Below are 21,482 nucleotides of genomic sequence, written 5' to 3' on the forward strand. Positions count from 1 at the left end.
ATATTCAGTTTATAAAGTACATATTCAATATTATGAAATATTAGACTTTAACTCAAAGGACACTGTATAGAATAATGGGGGGGAATGCTATGCTGACAATCTTTAATGAAAGATAAACTTATTTATTACAATAATTCTTGATTCTTTTAAGTGTTTGTTGCCTAGTTTTAATTTGTCTTAGGACAGAAACAACCAATAGATTTGCATTGCATAATATGATATCACAGTAGTGCTGCTGGGAACTATTTACCTTTCTCGCCATTGCAGTGCGCTCGGTCGGATGTATTTCTGTGCCGCACGGACTGCTGCTGTGATTACTGCGTTCGACTGTCAAGCATTTGAGGGGATGAAAGTGGAAGAGAGTAACACCTTTCTGTTGATTCGACATAAAACACCGCAGATGAGCGATGATCATACACGATGACCGCTGTCATGAATCTACAGTGTTTATGACTGTCCGCGTTTAAACTTGCCTCAGCGAGAGACTTTAAGTTTTCTCTATGTGACACATTTCTCCTGTGAAAGTCGCAATGGATCGATCAGTCAATTCTGGCACTGCCAGTACATCTGACACCGAAGGTAAGATGCTTTAACGACATTTTAACTGTATTTTATTATTCATAATTTAGGCTGAAAATGTGTGTATCTGTGTGTGTCTTCAGGTCGTTGTCAACGCTGGAGGAATTGTGTTGCGTTCTGGTAATGTTGAGTCAATCTTCTGTCAACATTGCATTAAGTGATATGATATGTAAACTAATCTGTATTATCTCTGTTTAGGTTGCTGGGGCTTTGCAATAACTTTGCATATGTGGTGATGCTGAGCGCAGCACATGACATCTTACAGAAACAAGAGTCTCAAAACACAACAGCACCTGTAAGAAACCTCTGAGCATTGTGTTTTTACTGCTCAGCATTAAATTTCTTTCATAGGTTTCACAACGTCTTCATTTTCCTTCAAAAATAAAGCTGGATCAATTCTACACTGTAGTAAACACCAATACACAGTGACACTAATTTATTTAGTACAGTAATAACAATACATTTTGGGTAATTACATGCAGCTTATCCTAACCGTCATGAAAAGTCCAATCCAAATATAATACACTCATTTAATTAGTATTATACAGTACTTACATGCATTGGTTCATTTTGACAGTGAGGTTGCAAAATAAAGTATAACTAACATGGATATATATATATATATATATATATATATATATATATATATATATATATATATATATATATATATATATATATATATATATATATATATACAATGGCGATCAAAATTAGAGAACAAGAACAATTTACAAATAATTGAACAATTCTGAAATAATGTCATCTTCACTGCTCAACAGTTGAAGGAGTTTTTGTCCCGTCAATACCATGCTACCAGAACACCTTTTCCACAAAATAACTAAGGCATTTCAACAAAAAACTTTATTTTGCAGAAAACAACAGAAAATTATTGAAATATGGGGGAATCCCCAGATAAATGGGAATGTTGGTACATATGGTGATTTAGTTGTTGTTATCTTGGGATAACATACTGTACCTTGGAATGTTGCAACTAACCAATCAGAATCAAGTAATCTAGACATCGGCGTAATAAAGTGTTTATTAAATGTATTAATACAAAAATATTAATAAATAAAATAAATTGTATGCACTCTAGACTGAACTATGCTAAACTGTACTTGTTTTTGACTTGTGTGACTATTGATGCTTTTGTTCGGTTCACTCACTAGAGTCCAGCTCCAAATGGGACTAACATAGAATTCAGGAACAGTAGCAACAGCAGTCGCTATGACTGCAATCCTGTGTCCACTGCTGTAAGTCTGTCTTCCCTCAGTGCCTTTATATTTCTCTTACATTTTTCATTTACCCTGTTCATTTATACGCTTGTCTGTCATGTTGCCTTGTCGTATGCAAATATTTGATTAGGGAATAATGAGACTTTTGTTTTGTCTCTCTTTCTAGGCTGTGCTGTTGGCTGATATCCTACCCACCCTATTAATCAAACTCACAGCACCTTTCTACATACACAAAGTGCCTTATGGGTAAGTTGACAAGCACTTCTTTATTTGAGGTCTAACTGCTTAAATATGAACAGGTTTAGCCATGTAGCTTTAAATGCAAATAATGTAGTGTTGTGAAAAGAGATGGATTGACACTGAAATCAATGGCAAAACTGTTCTTAAACTTAAAGGGACAAAGTCTGATGTTTTTCAGTTAAATGAACACTCTGCTATGTTTTTCTTACTTAGATTAGTTTCTAGTCCAATTATCAAATGATTATTAAATCAACAAACTTTTTAAAAATAATCGTGTTTTTTTTTCTTTTGACATAAGATTATTTTCTTACCTCATAGACAGATTATTTTGCTTGTTTTAAGGAAAAACTCACTTATTTTGTATATATTATTAGACGTGTCTCAATATATTTTTTTGTTATACAATATATCGAACCAAAATATATTGTTATAAACTATATTATTGTCATTTTAAGACCATTTTATGCCACTTATTATATAATGCCAGAATGAGAGTAATAGCATTATAATGCAAGTACACTCTTCTGAAGAACACATCATATTTTATTCTTAAAAATATTTCATTTAATTTGAGTTTTTTTCCCCTTTTCCCTTTGTTATGTTTTAATATTTTATTGGGTAGGAATTGGGAGTATAAATTATCCATTCTTATCAAGTAAATCACAAACAACTGGAAAAATCAAAGGGACTTAGGGAAATAAAGGATTTGAGAACTACTGTTTTACTAAATATTTTTAGATTGTTTAACATAAAGTGAATTCTGCTGTAATCTAATATTTGAAATGCCACAAGGAAACAAGTTTGCTCAAAGTGCTGAGGGATGTTTTTAAAATTGTTTTAGATTTGAGAGTTCAGATGCAAAAATCTCCAAGTATCACCCAAAACCATCCAATATTTTTGTTCAGTAACTTCACATCAGGCAACGCAAAGAGCCTATTTTTTGCCTTAAAAGTGGATTTACTGAACACACAGGAGTTTGTGAAAAATGCTCATTCTAGAAGAAAATTTCAGATGGCACTTGGAGGAACTCCTTATAAAATGTTTTTATAATGATGTGAGTTGATTGTTGGTATTGTTTTAAAATTATTGCTGTGTTATCATTTTTTGATATGGAAAGAATACATACAATACAACAATAAACATAACAGTTTCCTTCTTTCTATTGTTATTATTTTTGTTTTTGTTTTAACACAAGTCCCACCCCAAGACCCAAACACCCCATAGCAGCTTAACACAATAATTAGGGTCAATTATAGTCATTTTAACAATTTAATAATCAGGCATTGGAATCAGAATATAAAAATGCATATATTCTAAACAAATCAATAATAAATCTTAACAAAAAAGCGCAAAGCAAAACAGTAACAGAGTCTGTGATATCTGCTACCAGATCTATTTTCAGTTGTCAAACATCCACATGAAAATATGCTATCATTTATAGTAAATACTATTTACTAGTAAATGCTAAATACTAGTAAATACAAGTCATCTACAGTAAATACTATGGTGTTTTTTAGCCATACTGACACCGACACCTCCATTAGAGATACAGATGTTGCACAATCAGCTAAAATGTTGTTTGAATGTTTTTTTTATGTACGAGTGAAATACACTCACCAGCCACTTTATTAAGTACACCTGTCTACCTGCTCTAATTTCTAATCTTTCTAATCAGCCAATCATATTGCAGCAACTCAATGCATTTAGGCATATAGACATGGTCAAGACTATCTGCTACAGTTCACACCGAGCATCAGAATGGGTAGGAAAGGGGATTTAAGTGAATGTGGCATGGTTGTTGGTGCCAGATTGGCTGGTCGAAGTATTTCAGAAACTGCTGATCCCCTGGAATTTTCACGCACAACCATCTCTAGGGTTTATGACCACAGTGTATGGCTACTTAATGTGCCATATCATAAAGCACGAATCATCTCAGACTGGTTTCTTGAACATGACAATGAGTTCACTGTACTCAAATGGCCTCCACAGTCACCAAACCTCAATCCAATAGAGTACCTTTGGGATGTGGTGAATTCGCATCATGGATGTGCATCCGACAAATCTGCAGGAACTGCGTGATGCTATCATGTCAATATGGATAAAAATTTCTGAAGAATATTTCCAGGACCTTGTTATATTTATGCCACGAAGGTTTAAGGCAGTTCTGGAGACAAATGGGGTCCAACCCAATACTAGTAAGGTGTACCTAATAAAGTGGCCAGAGAGTGTAGAGTGTAGATCACCAAAAGATGATTGAGGTAATGTCCATGTGTTGTGCGATAAGTCGATATATTTATTGTTGTGACAGGCCTAGATGTTATTTCTTAAAACAAGACAATATAAATCAAAATACATTTTGATTTAGGATTTTTAGATATTTGGACTAGAAACAAGACAAAAAAGCATGAAAAGCATTATTTGCAGTGCAGTTCTATTGAATTCAAGAGAAAAAAAGCAGATAAAATTGTTACTTAATTGATGATGATGTTTTCTTTTCTCTCTTCACTGTAAACAGATTCCGTGTTTTGGTGTGTTTCTTTACGGCAGTAGTCAGCTTCCTGATGGTGTCATTTTCATCAACAATATCGATGAGCATAATTGGTAATGAGCATGTGTGTTTGTGTTCTTATTTTAAAAATTGGTACATGATATCTGATGAATGTGTTGAATCTTTTCTCAGGTGTCATCTTTGCAAGTGTTAGTTCAGGATTGGGAGAACTTTCCTTCCTCTCGCTCTCAGTGTTTTTCAGCAGGTAGAGCATCTTACAAACCCATTCATTTATTCAAGTGGGGACATTCACTAATTAAATTAATAATAATCATTATTATTTAGTATAAAAAATTTGTTTTAATTATTCATCCATTTTCCTTCGGCTTAGTCCCTTATTTATCAGGGGTCACCACAGTGGAATGAACCGCCAACTATTCCAGCATATGTTTTACGCAGCGATGCCCTGCCAGCTGCAACTCTTTTCTGGGAACAAAATTTGTAATATCTATAAACAAAGACTCTAGAAAGCAGAGACATGTCACTTGTATCTTTTTGAATGGGGAAATGTGTAACGGTGAATAATGGCAAAGAGCTTAGAATGACCAAGAGGCGACACTCAATAGAACGTTACATTGCAACAGCAGCGCCCAGCAACAGCCTTAGATTCCGCCATTTTGGTGTGAAAGCGATCTGCTGTCTATTGGATCTTATTGCTGTTGCGATGGCAGACAGCTGCTTTGCTTTTATTTATTTATTTAAAGACGCATTAAAGCTGAGATACAAACTGAAATACGACAATACAACACTTACTATCACAATCATCAGCACTTTTAACAGTTTATTTTACACACTTATAATAAATGTTGTTGTTCTATTGGAATTTTCATTTCATAATGGCTCCCAAATTGCACTATAGTGTTGCCTCTTAGTGATTCTATGCTCTTTGGTAATGGTGAGTAAAGCCCTGCCTACTAGTACATGAGCCAATCATCGATCGCTATATAGTGAATAAAGCCCACCTTCTAGTACAACAGCCAATCATCAGTCGCTATAGACTGACGATACTCCGGTGGAGGGGCTCGGGCCAGACATGAGTTTCTGCAGGTTTTGTATAATTTGGATGTTTAGAAATGAAACTAAAGGGACTGTTGTTGTTTAATTTTATTGGTGGTTCCTAATATGGAATTGAATTTTAAGCTTTTAAAGCAGTTTTGGAGAATTTGATGTTTCCCCATTCAGACAGAATGCCCGAGTATACTGCCCGAGAGGTGTTTTAAAGATGCCCGCTAAGTGAAATGACTTGCATAAAAGGGACTTTCTTATAAATGAATTAGTTATTTTGGCAGTTCATTCCATTTTGGGATGACTCCTAAAAAAAAAAGTAGGGATTAAGATGAAAAATGGACAGTTATTATTATTGTGTAATTTTGATCGAAATATAAAAGCCCAATAAGCAAGCTTCAATCTAACTGTATTATGACTGAGAGATGTAGAATTTAGTTGTGTATATTGATGGTGATTTTTATGTATTTATTTTCAATCAAATTTAGTAGGTTGTGAGGATATTCTGTGGATGCATAAAATCAGATTATTTAATGCTAAACTAAATGGTGTTCTTAAGAATCTCTTTTTTCAACATTGATAAAAGTAATAAATGAATTTTATAGTGACAAATAATCATATTAGAAGGATTTCTGACACAGAAGACTGCAGTAATGTTGCTGATAATTCAGCTTTCAATCAAAGGAATATGTTACATTTTAAAATACAGTCTTATACAAAAGTTTTGCCACCCCTTGATAAATAACAGATTTAATTATGAATAAAAAAAACTAGCAACTATGCATAAATGTTTGCTGAAAATATTGTGCATTTTTTGTCATTTCTAAGATATACTATGTCAATTAGAAAAAATCACCTATTTATTATTTACTAGGGCAGTGTTTCTCAACCACGTTCCTGGAGGACCACCAGCTCTGCATATTTTCCATGTCTTCTTAACCAAACACATTTGATTTAGATCATCAACACATTAACACAGACTGAAAGACCTGTATTGGGTGTGACTGACAAAGGAGACATCCAAAACATGCGGTATTGGTGGTTTTTCAGGAACGTGGTTGAGAAACACTGTATTAAGGGGTGGCTAAAATTTTGCATAAGACTGTATATGCAAATAGAACAGTAAGTAAAATGTCATCATATATTGTGTATGTTTGGTCAATTAAAATACTTGATGAACACAAAACACTCACTGTTAGCATACATATTCCATTTTTACAAACACAGTTTAAAAAAATTGTTCACCCAAAAATATAAATGTATCCCTGTCAAGTGTTTTCAGACCTTTGTGTTTAAACTATACATTGTTGATATGCTATATTGAGCTGAGCAAGCTAAGCACTTTTTCTTTAGCTCATTTATAAATTAACTGTTTCTCAATGCTTTCCATTTGTGTTTCCATCTTTTTAGTGACGTGTTAAGTGGCTGGGGGTCCGGCACAGGGGCAGCAGGAGTCGCTGGAGCTTTACTCTACTCTGCATTAACACAGGCTGGCCTGACCCCACAAGTTACTCTATGGATCATGCTGGTGGTCCCTGTTATTTTGGCTGTTAGGTCAGGAGAATTTTCTCAGCCTACTAGATTGTATATCACATTTGAACACAAGCACATAAACTGCATCTTTTCCTTTCAGCTATTTTGTCCTCCTGGTGTTTCCGCACTCATTTCCACAGTGGAGATGCCCCGAGGTTAGTCAGAGCCTTTCCAGAGGGCTGAACTCTGAGGAGAGACGAGCTTTAATTGAGGAGGACACGGATACAGATGAGGACTCTGAACCAGCTCTGGAAGATCAAGGTATGTGGAATTTGTTGCTTGTATCTTATTTTCAATATGATGATGTGTATGGTGTCTGCTCGAATGACTGTACTGCCTGTGTTTTCTTGTTTCTGATAGATGACAAACACATCGGACCCCTAACCTTCACTGAGAAAAAATACATCATTAAGGTTAGACCTGCTTCGTGGATTAAGTTTTTTTCTGCTTGAATGAAAATAAATGTGCAGTAAGTCATTTTGGATTAGTTGTTATATATATACACACACTCGCCAGTCGCTTAAGGGGTTAGTTCACCCAAAAATGAAACTTTTGTTTTATTTATTTGTAAAACACAATAAAACAACAGTCGTTGAGCATTGTGCTGTACAAACCTAAAAACAAAGAGAGATAAAACAACATAGAATACATCCAACATACCAAAAAGCATCACCGATAAATAACAAGACACCAGATAGGTACAATAGGATCAGTTTTTCTCCTAATTTAAAAGCTCTTTCTGGAATGTGTAGTTAAAGTTTCCCCCTGAACAAAGATTGATTGGAAATTGTTCTAATGGACATAGGTAACCCATTCCACATTTTAGGACCTACTTCTGAGAAGACTCAATCTCCTTTTTTTCAATTTGGATCTGGAAACAACTAGCATTCTTTTGTTTGATGACCTCAGCCATTTGTCAGATATCTTAACATTGATAAGATTCAACAGATGAGTTGGAGCTCGGCCATTTAAAACCTTAAAAACATACATTACAATTTTAAACTCAATTCTAAAACATATCGGCAACCAATTTAGGGAGCACCGGATAGGAGTAATGTGGCTAAACTTGCGATTGCCAGTAATAACTACTGCCTACTGCGTTGCCGAGGCCATACTTCTTTACTTTTACTTGAGTACAAAAGTGTAGTCGTTTTACACATGAGCATCTGTACTGATTCTTGAGTAAAGGATGTGTGCACTTTTGCCATCTCTGCTTAATGAGCTGTTGAAAAAGTGTTTCTTTCTTTATAAATATTTAAATATTTTCCAAATGATGTTGAACAGAGCAAGAGCAATTTTTCACAGTAATTCCTATAATATTTTTTTCTTCTGAAGAAAGTCTTATTTTTTTATTTTGGCTAGAATAAAAGCCATTAAAATCATTTTAAGGTAAATATTATTAGCCCCCATTAAGTAATATTTTTCCATTAGTTCCAGAACAAACCATTGTTATACAATGATTTGCCTAATTACCCTAACTTGGCTAGTCAACCCATTTAAATTTTACTTTAATCTGAATACTAATGTCTTGAAAGCTATTTAGTAAAATATTGTTTATTGTCAACATAGCAAAGATAAAATAAATCAGTTATTAGATATTAGTTATCAAAACTATTATCTATTCTCTATGTTAAACAGAAATTGAGGAAACATATGAAATAATTTAAATTTAACAGCAGGGCTAATAATTCTGAACATCAACTGTAAATCCCACAGGCTTATGCTTCACATGTTCCAATAACTGTATCTCTGTAATATTGTTATATTAAGTCATTATACAATTACTGAGGTAACACGAAGCATATCCAGTTAGTCATATGATGCTTATTTGCAATGAATTTGCATGTGATCCTTGTTTGCAATAGTTGTACTGAGGCATCTTTACACAGCAAAGGCGGCACAGAAACCAAATCTAAAACCTCTTTATCTTTATATGTTTAAACGATAAATGTTTTGACTTTTCCGTTTACTGTTTAAAGCAGTACAACATCTTTAAACGCTGAATTCTGATCAGACACAGACCTGCTTTAGGGCTGCGTTTTAAACATCTAAATTCAGTTAGTGTCCTTATTTTCAATTAAACACCTTTTATGTGCCCAGCACAATTAAAATGTTCTTTATTAGCTATGTTTCGGTCCACATCTTATTTTGTCTATTTTATATTACATAAACATTGAATGGAAACACCAAGATGTGATTTTAATTTGCACAAATGTTTTAGTGACTAAGTTAGTTTTTGCTTTTATTAAGTTTTTTAAATGTTTATTTATAATGTATAAAACTGTTACTCAATACAAATGAATGAAGAAATGAGTGAGTGTGTTACTGTGTGTGATAATATGTGTTGTCTTCCACTTAAAGGTGCGACGTTTGTTTACCTTGGACAAAAAAAAAATCTAAAATGGCTTCTTAGCTTGTATAAACATTTATTTTTATTATTTATAAATCATGCTATATTTTTTCAGGAAATTACTGTTTTATTCTCTTGAACATAGGATCGAAAGAGTAATTTATTAGCAAATATTTTATCCAATACATTACAATATTTACGCAGCTTTTGCTTGGAAACAGAGATAGATACTTTATAGTCTAGTTCTTTTGTTTGTGCTCTTACACATGTGTGTTTTTTTTTTAGGGTCTGTTGAAGTTTATTTTTCCTCTTGCTTTGGTTTACTTTGCTGAGTATTTCATCAACCAAGGACTGGTGAGTGTTTTCTCTATCAGAAATTAACAGTAAAACAGCAATACAGCAATAATACTCACTATAAATTCATTCATCTCTCATTAGATGGAGCTACTCTACTTTCCTGACTCCAGACTTTCACACGCTGAACAATATCGCTGGTAAGACATCATATCATCAGGCTAGACTTCAGTCAGTCAGGGGTAGAGCAAAGCAAAAAAGTAGTTTAAAATAGGAATATTGTTTAGTATTAAAATATTCCTACAGGATGACAGGTGTTACACCTGTTTTTTTCGGATTTAAACCCCTCAGTGCATGTACACTTAAATATGTGCCAAACTCCAGAAAAGATATACTTCTGGTGGGAAAAAAATTATCTTGTTGTGCTTTCCTAACTCCTGACTAAGAGTGTTACAATGTGTGTGACTTTGGCCTTGACCAGTACAAAAGAGCTTAGCTGCTGTCTGCATTTGACAAAAATATGTTGTTTATTAAAAATTTCCTTTACAACTATTAGTAACGTTGCACTACTAATGTACCTTGGGGTCTAAATTAATAGATTCATTTGATTAGAAATTCAGTGATGTTGTATAATATAACACTTAAAATATTTACTTTTTCCAAATAATTTTCTTTGGTAAATCTTGGTAATTATTATATTATTTATAGTCTTCAGAATCAAATCATTATTCCAAATTTAATGTGAAATGTATTATTATTCATCTAAAAAAGCATTACCTGATTAATGCTTTTGTGGACAGTGTAAAATGTTTGTGATCTTTGAGAAAGTAAACATTCAGCAAAACAGCATTTATGTAAAATAGAAATATTTTGTAATATTGTAAATGTCATAACTGTAACTTTTTATTAATTGAATAAGTCCTTGATTAACCAAAGTATATATTTATCCAAAAAGGCCTTTAATTGTAAAATAACTTTTGCAAAAGCATTTTTTTTAAATGCATCAATTAATAGAAAAAAAAGATATGGGTAAAGATACTTTGAATAAAAATGTATTTAGTAGTAATTATAAGACAGAATTATTAAAATGTATAAAAGCTGTATAAATAATGCACTATAATAATGTCCTCAAGAGAAAAGTTCTTTGTGCCGTAATGCTGAAAAAAAGATTCAGTCTCAGTCATAAAACACATTTTTATCCTGGTAGTGTTTCCTTTTATTATTATTTAATGTATCCTCATGCAGCTTCAGAGTTGTATGACTGACTATCTTCTCTGTGCAACTCAAAGGAAGGTATTTTGAAGAATGTTAATGAACAAAAAGTCTTGGTACTGTTTGACTTCTGTTATATTGACAAAAGAATAAAAACACACAAGACATTTCTCAAAATATCTTCTTTTGTGTTCCACAGAAGACATAATGGGATGCATATTTGAAACAACATGGGGAAATGATGACAGAATACTTTTTTGGTAAACTATCTTTTTAAAGGGTCATGACACCCCCCTCTTTCGGTTTAGGTCTACCTCAGAATTGTATTATTTAAAAAGATGCATCATAATGGGCGTGGAGCTCCGCGAGCAAAGGGCAGGAGTGGGCGTGGCCAGCAGGGGAGAAGAAGGGCAGCGAACAACTGTTGTCAGTTAGTTCACAAAATGAGACGCAAACCGCGAAGAGACGCATGATTTTATAGTTTATAAAGTTAAAATGCAAAGAAATAAACAGTAATTTATTGCCCTGCTACATTTGTTATTCGTAATTTCATATACAGACAACCACAATTTATATCATTATAAAGATATTCATGTTCATATAAACACTATAAATGAGGACGTTTCCCTCAATCCCCGGGTCTGAATCATAGGTCTGAATGCAGACTCAGTGCTGCAGGTCTCCTGCCCTGTCTATTTTAACCATTAGCCCTGTTGGTAATCTAGAAGATTTAGGCAAACACAGCAGCACGGCTATGTGTCTAAATGTGCACGAACTCCTGATAAAAGACAACATACTCCACCTCTCATACTGCTCTCCCGACAAAAATGCTTGCTGGACACAAACAGCTTTGCTGTATTGGCCCTGACGGCATCGCAGAGAAAAACATGAAACAAAACCCTGTGGATCATGGAAACAAACACATATGACCCTTCATGAACAGCTAAATACTGTGTGCCATGCGTCACCGATTTTGATCCCACCACAAAAATTATTTTAATCCCGGAAGATGAAATTAGCTAACAAAAGCAAAATTGTCCAGTTTTTCCCACAATTAAAGCTGACAGGTGCTAACATTGTTTTAACTGATGCTCAACACATACAAATCTGTTAAAATCTCCAAAAAGTACTTGAGGGTTTCGTGAACCTTTAAGGGAACATCAAAAATGCACTTTTATGAATGTTCTAGACCAGGGGTTTTCAACCTGTGGGGTGTATTAAGAGGGGTGTGAGAATTCAAGGTGTGCACTCGAGTAAATTATGATGACTATTTTTATACGATCACTAGAGTGAATCTGGTTAACTTTAGGTCCACAGCTAACTGTCACTTGTAGAGTTAATGTACAAATAAAATGGACCGGGTGCTTTTTATAATTATTAAGGGGGGGAAAAAAGTAAAACTGGTGAGCCATCTGGCAAAAAGTCAACAAAGACTCATTCTGAAAATGTAGCTCTATGTACGTTTCTGGAGATTGCAAATTATGTAGCCAGAAGTACATATGGCTACATTTTATCTTTAAAAGATCGCTACGGGGTGTTATGATGCCATTTCTTTTTGCACTTACCAGCTGACCGCTTACCTCTGTATGGTTGGTTTTCTCGCTTGACTGGGTTCGAGTCCGGTAAAGTACATTTCCAGAAAGTGGGTGCATCAAAAACAGAATCCAAAAAATAAAATAAACAAGAAAAAAACAGAGTAAGAATGTGATAAAATCTGAAAATGTGGTAAAAATCAGACAAGGGCTTTTCTTTTTTGGGAATTTTATTTATTTATTTATTTTTTAGCAGGTCATCGGTGATTTAGAAAACACTATTGGTTGGGTTCAGGGAAGAAAGAAGGTGGGTCAGTCAATAAGTCAGTCAGTCAGTCAGTCAGTCAGACAGCGGCCTCTGGTGGATTAAAGTGAGAAGAGCAGACGCAAATGGCACTCACAAGAGAAATTTGAGATCTAAATAGCTTACACAGTGGCCTCTAGTGGATTCACAAAAACAAAAACTGCAAAAAAATGTAGCTCCTAAGATGTATTTGGTGCTCTCCAGAAATGTGCATAGCAGTACGTTTTCAGAATGAGCCTGGGTTGCAAAAAGTGCCCTTCTGAATCAAATCTGCCCTTTTGGATCTTCCACTTACTTTAAAGACACTACTGACTACGTTTACATGGAAATCAGTAATCTAGTCATTTGCCGTAGTCTGAATAAGACAATAATTAGGGTGTTTACATAAAGCGCTTTTTAAATGTTGCGTCACCAGGCTATCCATGTTTCCTGCAGAGTTTTATGTAATTTCTGGTGTTTCATCTTTATTTTTTGACTTTAACTGCAGTTCGGCAGTTTCACTCAAGCAAGTTAAAGTGGAGAAAGTGGCGTGTGTCCTAAAAGATTGAAAAGCCCTGTTTTAGACCAGTGTGCTTGAAATATGATGTAGTTTATTTCAACCTAAATGTTGTCATGTTCTCCTCTGCAGGTATCAGACAGTTTATCAGATTGGAGTGTTTGTGTCGCGTACGTCTCTCTTCTGTTTTAAAATCAGGAAGATTTTTCTCATGTCCCTCTTACAGGTGAAATATGATGTAAAACACAAGAAAGCATGAGCTAACACATACATATACAACAGTAGTTAATACATTTGTAACCCTTTTCATGACATGCGTTACTCTTTCTCCCTCAGTGTGCCAATGCTGTTCTGTTGGTATTCGCGGTGTATTACCAGTTCTTGCCAAACATATCTGTGGTGTTTGTTATTATTGCCTTTGAGGGTCTATTGGGAGGAGCAGCATATGTAAATACCTTCTTTTTCATCAGGGAGGAGGTAGGTGAACATCATTCAAACCTTTTAACTTTCATATCAATAAATTTGCTTCTTTCTGTTTCTGGGTTAAAGCATTTACTTGTTTAAATTAAGAAAACTTTATGAATTGTTATAATTGTTTACATAGTCTTGTCACGTATCAAGGGGATCCTGTTATGCTCTTTTACAAAATCTTGAATCAGTTTGGGGTTGCATTAAACACATTTTTCACATAACTTACAAATGGTTCTGTTAGTTCCAGTATTGGCAAAGGCCCAATATAACTGTGTGTGTGTATGTGTGTATATGTATATATATATATATCACGATTTTTGACCCACGATTCGATTCGTATCACGATATTTTTTTTCGTGTGGGGTGGGGAAAAAAAGATTTTTAAAACTATTTTTTTATTTAATAAAATTATATCATTTTTGTTTTCTTTGTAACACAATACTTTTGTAAAACCAAACAGAACTAAACTCCATTGTGTAGATGGTTCAAGCATGTTAAAAATTCTTTTTCAATCAAGTTCTCTTACATAGAAAAAGTAAATTAAATGGCTACTAGGGATGCTCATTTCGGTTAATTTTTCTAACAGACAACCGCCGCTCATTAATCGGTTATTATAATAACGGTTAACTGGTCAGATTACTATTAATTTTATATTAAACAAATTGACGTGTCTATTTTGTGTCTGACACATAAAATTTTGCATTTTAAAATAGGCTATTGATTTATTTTTAAATGCTAGCATATTAATAACAGAACAGATCAACAGAACATCTTCACGCACCTGCAGTGTTTAGCACAGAAGAGCAGAATAATCTAAATAAAATGAATAAAATAAATAGGACTGCCCTAAATTATTTTCATTTAAATAATTAATTTATATTACAAAACGAAAATACTGACTGATTCTTTTTAACAACCGGCATAGGCTGTTTTTTTCCAATCATGTTTTTTCCGTCAAATAAAAATCGCAGACTTCCTCAAATTGCCCGCTCCACGGAAAATAGGCATTTATTTAATGCCCCGCTGTTATTATTATAATAACAAAAACTTTTACATTTTAATAGAAATTATTATTTTAAAGAATAAGTCCTGATGGTTTCCTCTCTCTCCCTCGCGGTTCAAGTGCGCGTGCTGAGTGATGAAAAAACAACAACAACAACGCGCGCATATGTAGACTTTTTGTAAACAGTTTTGTTGTTTAAATATGCTATTGCATTAATGTGCATACATGCTTTATAAGCCGAAAACAAGGCGCATCTCACTGCCTTTATGTTGACAAGGAAAAAAGAAGAGAAGAAGCGCGGTCCTCTTATGAAACGACTGAATCAGCTGGGTATCGATTGTGCAGAAGTGTTGCTGTCTGTGTTGTTACAATTGTAATATTTAATGCTATTGTTATATTCAAGATTTGTACATTCATACAGCTCTGGATAACTTAAAACAGCGATTAGACCTTCAGAGCGGCATGCGTCCTGAAGTAAAGCGAAACGGCTATAAACTCCAGCAAGATAGAGTGATTATATACAGAGTCATATACCTTTATCTACAAATAAAGTATAACTATAGAAACTGTGTTCATCTTAACTGAAAGCTTCGTCCTGTTTTCTGGCCTCACGCATCACGCACCTGTCAGTCAGCATGTAACGTTAACTCCCAAAGGGTTAAACAGAAAGCGCAGAGCAAGGTTACAGAAAAGGTTCCTCTGCAGAGGAGTCGGGGTATCTGGTGAACGCCCATCTCTCTCTGCGCAGCCACATTAACAACAATGCTTTGACAGCACTGGCAATGTTTCTGCCGTTGTCGGTTGTCAAGAGGGGTTAAGTTGGTTTTGGTTTTGATATTCCTGACACATTCAGACAGTCCCTTACTAAGAGCTCCGTGCGAGCTCTCCCGGTTAAACGCTAATTGCGAGGGCTTAAACGGAGCAGTGCTCGTAATGTCGAGCGGAAAAAAAGTGTTTCCTCACGTTCTTCTTCAACTAGCTCAACTTTTGCAGGCACGCGTGACGTTATTGGAAAGGTAGTCACGGGGTGTGTCGCGATTTTCCCTTATCACACCGCGACACATGATCGTAGATCTGAGTGTCGCGATTTCGATTTTATATCATGTATCGTTACAGCCCTAATATATATATATATATATATATATATATATATATATATATATATATATGAGCAATATCACACGAGTAGCAGTGCGATATGGCTGTATATCAGCACTGAAGGGAAGCGTTCATTGGCATGAGACCGCAGGCCAAGTGCCTTAGCGTCCCACCAGTGCTGATATACAGCCATATCACACTGCTACGAGTGTGATATTGTGTTTAAACAACAGTTCGATGGCACAATCTTGTATATAAAAAAGAAAATCAAACACAGAGGAACCCTTTTGTATTAAGAACTACTTTCTTCCGCCATTCATTCACATCTGCAGCTGACGTCAGAACAGCAGAAGCCATTACTAATTCACCAACGTCACTTTAGAGCTAGTGTTTGAATGATTCTCTATAGCGTAATGTCTAAAGTGATGACAAAAAATCTAATTTTGCTTCTTTTTAAGATTATAAGGCTGAACGTGACATGAATTACCCTCCATCTACAGATGTATCTCCCTACAGTCTATTATAGTCTACAGTATTTTTCTGTTGTCATCGGTATTGTGACGGGTGCCAGGTGTCCCAATGTTTACCCAGAGAATTTAGGGAATAAAAAAAGGAGACAGAAACTATTTCGCTCTTCCTATAGGCCTTTATGCGTTTCTCTCAAGTGCTGTCGTCTACATACATGCCAGTCAACGACAATGAGTAGGCAAAAGGATAAGAAAGAGACACTCAAACATCCGTCGCAAAATAAAATGTTACATTATTGAAATAAAAGAATGATACAGCAGTGGAGGGACCATCACACACTTCTCCTCAGAGCTCGCCAGAACTGAACTTACATCTCAAAGGTAAAACAACCACACAAGTCTTCTTAAAGGGGACATTTATGCACAATGCATATCATACATTAAGCGACCTTTACAATATCACAATAATTAACCTCGAAAAATGCAGTGCAGTCACTACCAGACTGCTGTTGTGTTTGCGTTAAGGAGGGACGAGGCTTAATTCAGCTTCTTATTCGCAGCTTCTTATTGACTCTATCCGGTCCACATTAAAAACAGTGAGGCTTCCATTTTTTAGCTTCGCGCTCAAGAAAACACAGAACAGTTTTAATCAAAGCAAGGGCTTATTATGCGGTCCTGGCACCAAATTGTGGATGGACAACGTCAACCGTCTTTGGTCTACTACACTTTGGTAGGCTAATGGCCGCCAACAAGCTCTCTTAGAAATTGTAAATATTTTAAAATAGGCACTATTCTTACAAATAAACTGCATAGTTGCAATCTAAACAACTACATTCTCGACTAAAAAAGCATATTTGAAATCATAAAGCCCGGGAACCAGCACTTGTAGATCAAATGAGCCATTTGTTGTAGTACTTGAAAACTGATTATTAAAACTAAATATCTCCCTTTGGAATGGATTTTGTGATTTGACCCTCTCCCCACCCCACCCGTCACCTCCTTTATTTAATTATTTTTTTTACAAAATCATGGTACAACTGTGCCTGTACTTGCTGCATCACAGCCACCAATATTTTTATGATTAATGACATATGAATCACTGTCTGACCATCTGAGATTAGGTATGGGTATAAGCTTTATGATCATGATTTTCAGGAGTATTAAAGCACAACGAGAGTGTGTATTAGTGCTATTTGTTTGCTTTTGGCATCTGATGGATCAGGGGTGTCAAACTCAGATCCTGGAGGGCCGCACCCCTGCACTGTTTAGATCCAACCCTGCTTCAACACTTTTACGCTGCGGTCACACTAGACTTTTCTCCCCTTATACACGGGATTGCAGGATTTTATTCCAAAGTACACACAAATCCAGCACGGCCCCGCCCTCTTTCTGATGGCTGTTATTTCAGTATTCAAACATCAAATAACGAATGCATCAAGTGAAATAAAAACAATTTTTTATATAATTTAGCAAAATTCTGTCTATAATTTAGGAAAATTATTTTAATCTTTGTATTTTTATCATTTTATTTTTGTTATTTTTAATATTTTATTTTCTTCATAATTAAAGCAATAGACAAATTCCTGCTTGACATTTAGGAAATATTTTGCATAGCTACCCAGTATATATTAAAGATCACCGAGGACAAAAACACACACAGAAACATGTTACATGGCCCCATAAATGTCCAACTTCTATTTAACTGAATTGTAAAAAAAATGGTGAAAATTGCTCATTTTATTTTTATAAAACATTTTTTTGCTTCTTTTTTTATAAAAAACAATACCGACATTTAAGAATCCATATTTATTTTATTTATTTATTAATTTGACTTGTTTGTTGGTGCATATATAAGGCTTTATTTAAATCATACAACAGTACCTAGGAGATCTACAGTGCCACTAAAGTTTTCAAACAAAAGTTCCAAAAAGTAAAGAAAGATTTGACTTTCTTCAGTGACGGCCGACATCACAACACGCTGTAAGCGTTCTTCAGGTGCTATAGCCGGCATTAAATTACAAAACAAGCTGTCTGGCTTGACTAAAGTGCAGTTATTTCCTCGTTGTTCAAAGAGTCTGCAAGTTCATGTTTCATGGATATAGGATGTATAGGACAGTGGACATTGATGATGCTAAGTGTGTCTTTATTCGATGCGCAGCAGAAAAAAAGTCTTTCAGCAGTGCATGTAGCTGTTGGTAAAGTTCTCTCCTGGATCAGAGCGAGTTTTTGTGCTACCAAATGCAGCGCTGCATGCAATAAACTCGCAGTCAGTCAGGCGAAGTAAAGGTCTCATTGCCCAGAATGTCAATTAAATTATTCAAGCTCTTGCCACAAATAAAATAATAGGCTATTTTATTATTTTAAAATTTTAGACAACGAGTCAGTAATTTTTATTATACTTGGTTTTATCTAAGTCGATGAAATAATGATTTTAATAAATAAAATATGTTCGTAAGAATGTGGTAGGACAGTAATTCTCTGACAGAGACTGCTTTATGGTTTTAAACCCCTTTTCAAAACTGCATCGTTTAGACCTGTATCTTTTTTTAATGTTAAATGTAGTATAGTTTATTTGTAGATATCTGATAAATAGCGCACTTCTGCTGAGCCAGCTGTGTCATCGTGGCAACAGAGCCGCGGCATCAACACACAGAATCTGTCTGCACAGTTCAGCACGGTTGTCTCCATGCGGAGAATTCCAGGCCGAGAACAGTTTGTAATCGTGTCGCGCCGTTCCAGGCTCAGTGGAGAAACAATCGTAACCGTACTGAAGTGTTCTTAAAACGATTTGGCACAATAATAGAAAAGCAGACAGCTGTAGTGTATACTGTTTATTAATCAATTTAAATGATGTCACAAATAAATAATAAAAGGCGCCATTAATTCCCGCCCTCTTATGGTAGGTACGCACAGTGCGTACAGCCATACAGCTGCAGGCGCCACTGCCGTATAGACTTCCATTCATACGCACGCGAATGCGTCAGACCGGAAAGGCAAGATTGTGCGACAAGTTTCACAGTTTGCTGTGTTGCAAAGTTCAAGCTTGGTGAACCCTGACCTGGGAAATCACATCACTTGACTGCATGAGACCCATCGAGGATCAAAACATGACCTCTATGGACAAAAATTTTAAATATGGAGCAAACTTTTTAAAATGTCTAATCATCTTGTTTAATCCCGTCCCTTTTTGCAGCGCAGTACCACAGAATTTTGCATGCTCAAACTCTAGTGTGACCGCAGCTTTACCTGTAGGTTTCAAACAAGCCTGAAGGACTCCATTAGTTTGATCAGGTGTGCTTAATTAGGGTTGAAACTAAACTGTGCAGAGGTGCAGCCCTACAGGAACTGAGTTTGACACCGGTGTGATAGAATGTTTAGACCCAGAAACTCAGCCGCATGATGTTAGACTCAACGAGTGAATGTTTTCTTATGCATTATGTCTTGTATTTTGTTTCTTGACAGAGTGTTGAGCGGGAGAGAGAGTTTGCGATGGCCACAGCCACCGTAGGGGACAGTCTGGGAATTGCTTTTTCTGCAGCTGCTGCCTTCCCCGTTCACCATTATTTCTGCTCTTTATGAGTGCATCAGGAAAAAAATTACATTTGCTAATCATGTGTTGATTTCATACACCTGAAATTTACAATAACCATATTCCCTTTTATGCTTTAAAGTCGTTCGTAGTGATTTGACTAATTATTATTTCTGTTGATTTTCAATTTTAACATTTTTTAAAAAAACATTCTGACTTACTAAAGTTGCATCTCATCAAAGACTGAATCATTTTTGGTGAATTTTTATAATGTGTGCTTTAATTTATTGTCTTCTTTGTAAATCCTAATCAGGGAATAAAGTGTTAATGTTCCTGACATTCTGTTTTTTTTTTCTTTTGGTTTTAAAATATTTTGTGTGCGCAAGTGTGTGTGTGTTAGTGCGAGTGTGTGTGTGTGTGTGTGTGTGCGCGAGTTTGTGTGTGTGTGTGTGTGTGTGTGTGTGTGTGTGTGTGTGTGTGTGTGTGTGTGTGTGTGTGAGAGAGACCTGTTAAAATAATATCTAGTGCTTCTATTACTAAAGAAGTTTCATTTCTCTTTTTGTGGCTAACGATGACGTTCGTATGTCCTCGCTCTTTGTTTTGCAAATATTTTTGGGGTTAAATGTCTGCTGACTGTGTTGCCTTTTCAGGATGTTAATTTCATTTCCCCTTATTCTCCTTATGTGATGTGTCAGTTCAACTTTAGGAACCAAGTGGAAAATGGAAATTTTTTATTAACCACTAGATGGAGGTACAGAGTTGCACTTCTGTGTGAAAAGCATCAGGGGTTGTCTGGCTTTCATCATGTGGCATGATAAAAAAAGCAAACTAACCATGTGGCAGATCCTCATTGTCCACTTTGAGCTGACAGATTTCACAACACTTGTTAAAGAAATTTTGAATGCTACAGAAAGATGTAGTTTAAAGTTCACCCCCAAAAATGAGTCTTCATTTAATCATGATCCATTTGTCACAAACCTCCTTAAATCTGTTTCTTCTGTCTGACAAAATACATCATTTTGAAAAATCTTAGAGACCGGTAACAACTGGCATTCATAGTTTTTATTCTACTATGGATGTCAAATTAGACACCGGTTTCTAACATTCTTTATAATATTTTCTTTATAGTGTTCAACAGAAAAAAAAGAAAATCATACTGGTTTGGAACCACTTGAGTGTGAGTGAAGGATGAGTAAATGCTCACTTTTGGGTAAAAATACATAGATATTACATTTTAAAAGACTTTGGTCTTACATCTACATATGTCTGTCTGTCTGTCTGTCCCTCCCTCCCTGTCTGGCTTGCTGTCTGTCTATCTATCTTATCAGACACTGCTATTTGTCTTGTCCAGCTATATCAATTTATATTGAGTTTATAGTTACAGTATTTTTAGTACAAAAAAATCTCTTACTATGAAAATACAAGGAAATTCCTAATTTAAATTAATAAGTGTGAAAACAGATATAAGATAAAACAAAAATGTGTATGCCTATTTTGTCTGTAAACGTTTTGTGTTTGTGTGTCGACTACCTTTGCAATGTTTTGTAAGGTCTTTTATTTTGAAAGCTCTTCCATCGAGCAGC

At 35.2% G+C, this 21,482-nt stretch overlaps 1 protein-coding gene across 1 annotated transcript; it reads left to right on the forward strand.

Annotated features, from left to right (window-relative positions):
• Positions 1-348: 348 nt before the first annotated feature.
• cln3 (CLN3 lysosomal/endosomal transmembrane protein, battenin) lies at positions 349-20,236 on the forward strand. Its single transcript, NM_001007306.1, has 15 exons — positions 349-579; positions 663-699; positions 778-874; positions 1,752-1,835; positions 1,984-2,063; positions 4,573-4,658; positions 4,738-4,810; positions 7,021-7,164; positions 7,244-7,404; positions 7,504-7,556; positions 9,779-9,847; positions 9,932-9,987; positions 13,464-13,557; positions 13,668-13,808; positions 19,833-20,236. Exons 1-15 carry the CDS (start codon positions 531-533, stop codon positions 19,947-19,949), a joined length of 1,341 nt encoding a protein of 446 aa, NP_001007307.1. The 5' UTR covers positions 349-530; the 3' UTR covers positions 19,950-20,236.
• Positions 20,237-21,482: the final 1,246 nt, after the last annotated feature.

Source organism: Danio rerio, chromosome 3, assembly GCF_049306965.1.
Source record: "Danio rerio strain Tuebingen ecotype United States chromosome 3, GRCz12tu, whole genome shotgun sequence".
NCBI classification, from domain to species: Eukaryota; Metazoa; Chordata; class Actinopteri; order Cypriniformes; family Danionidae; genus Danio; species Danio rerio.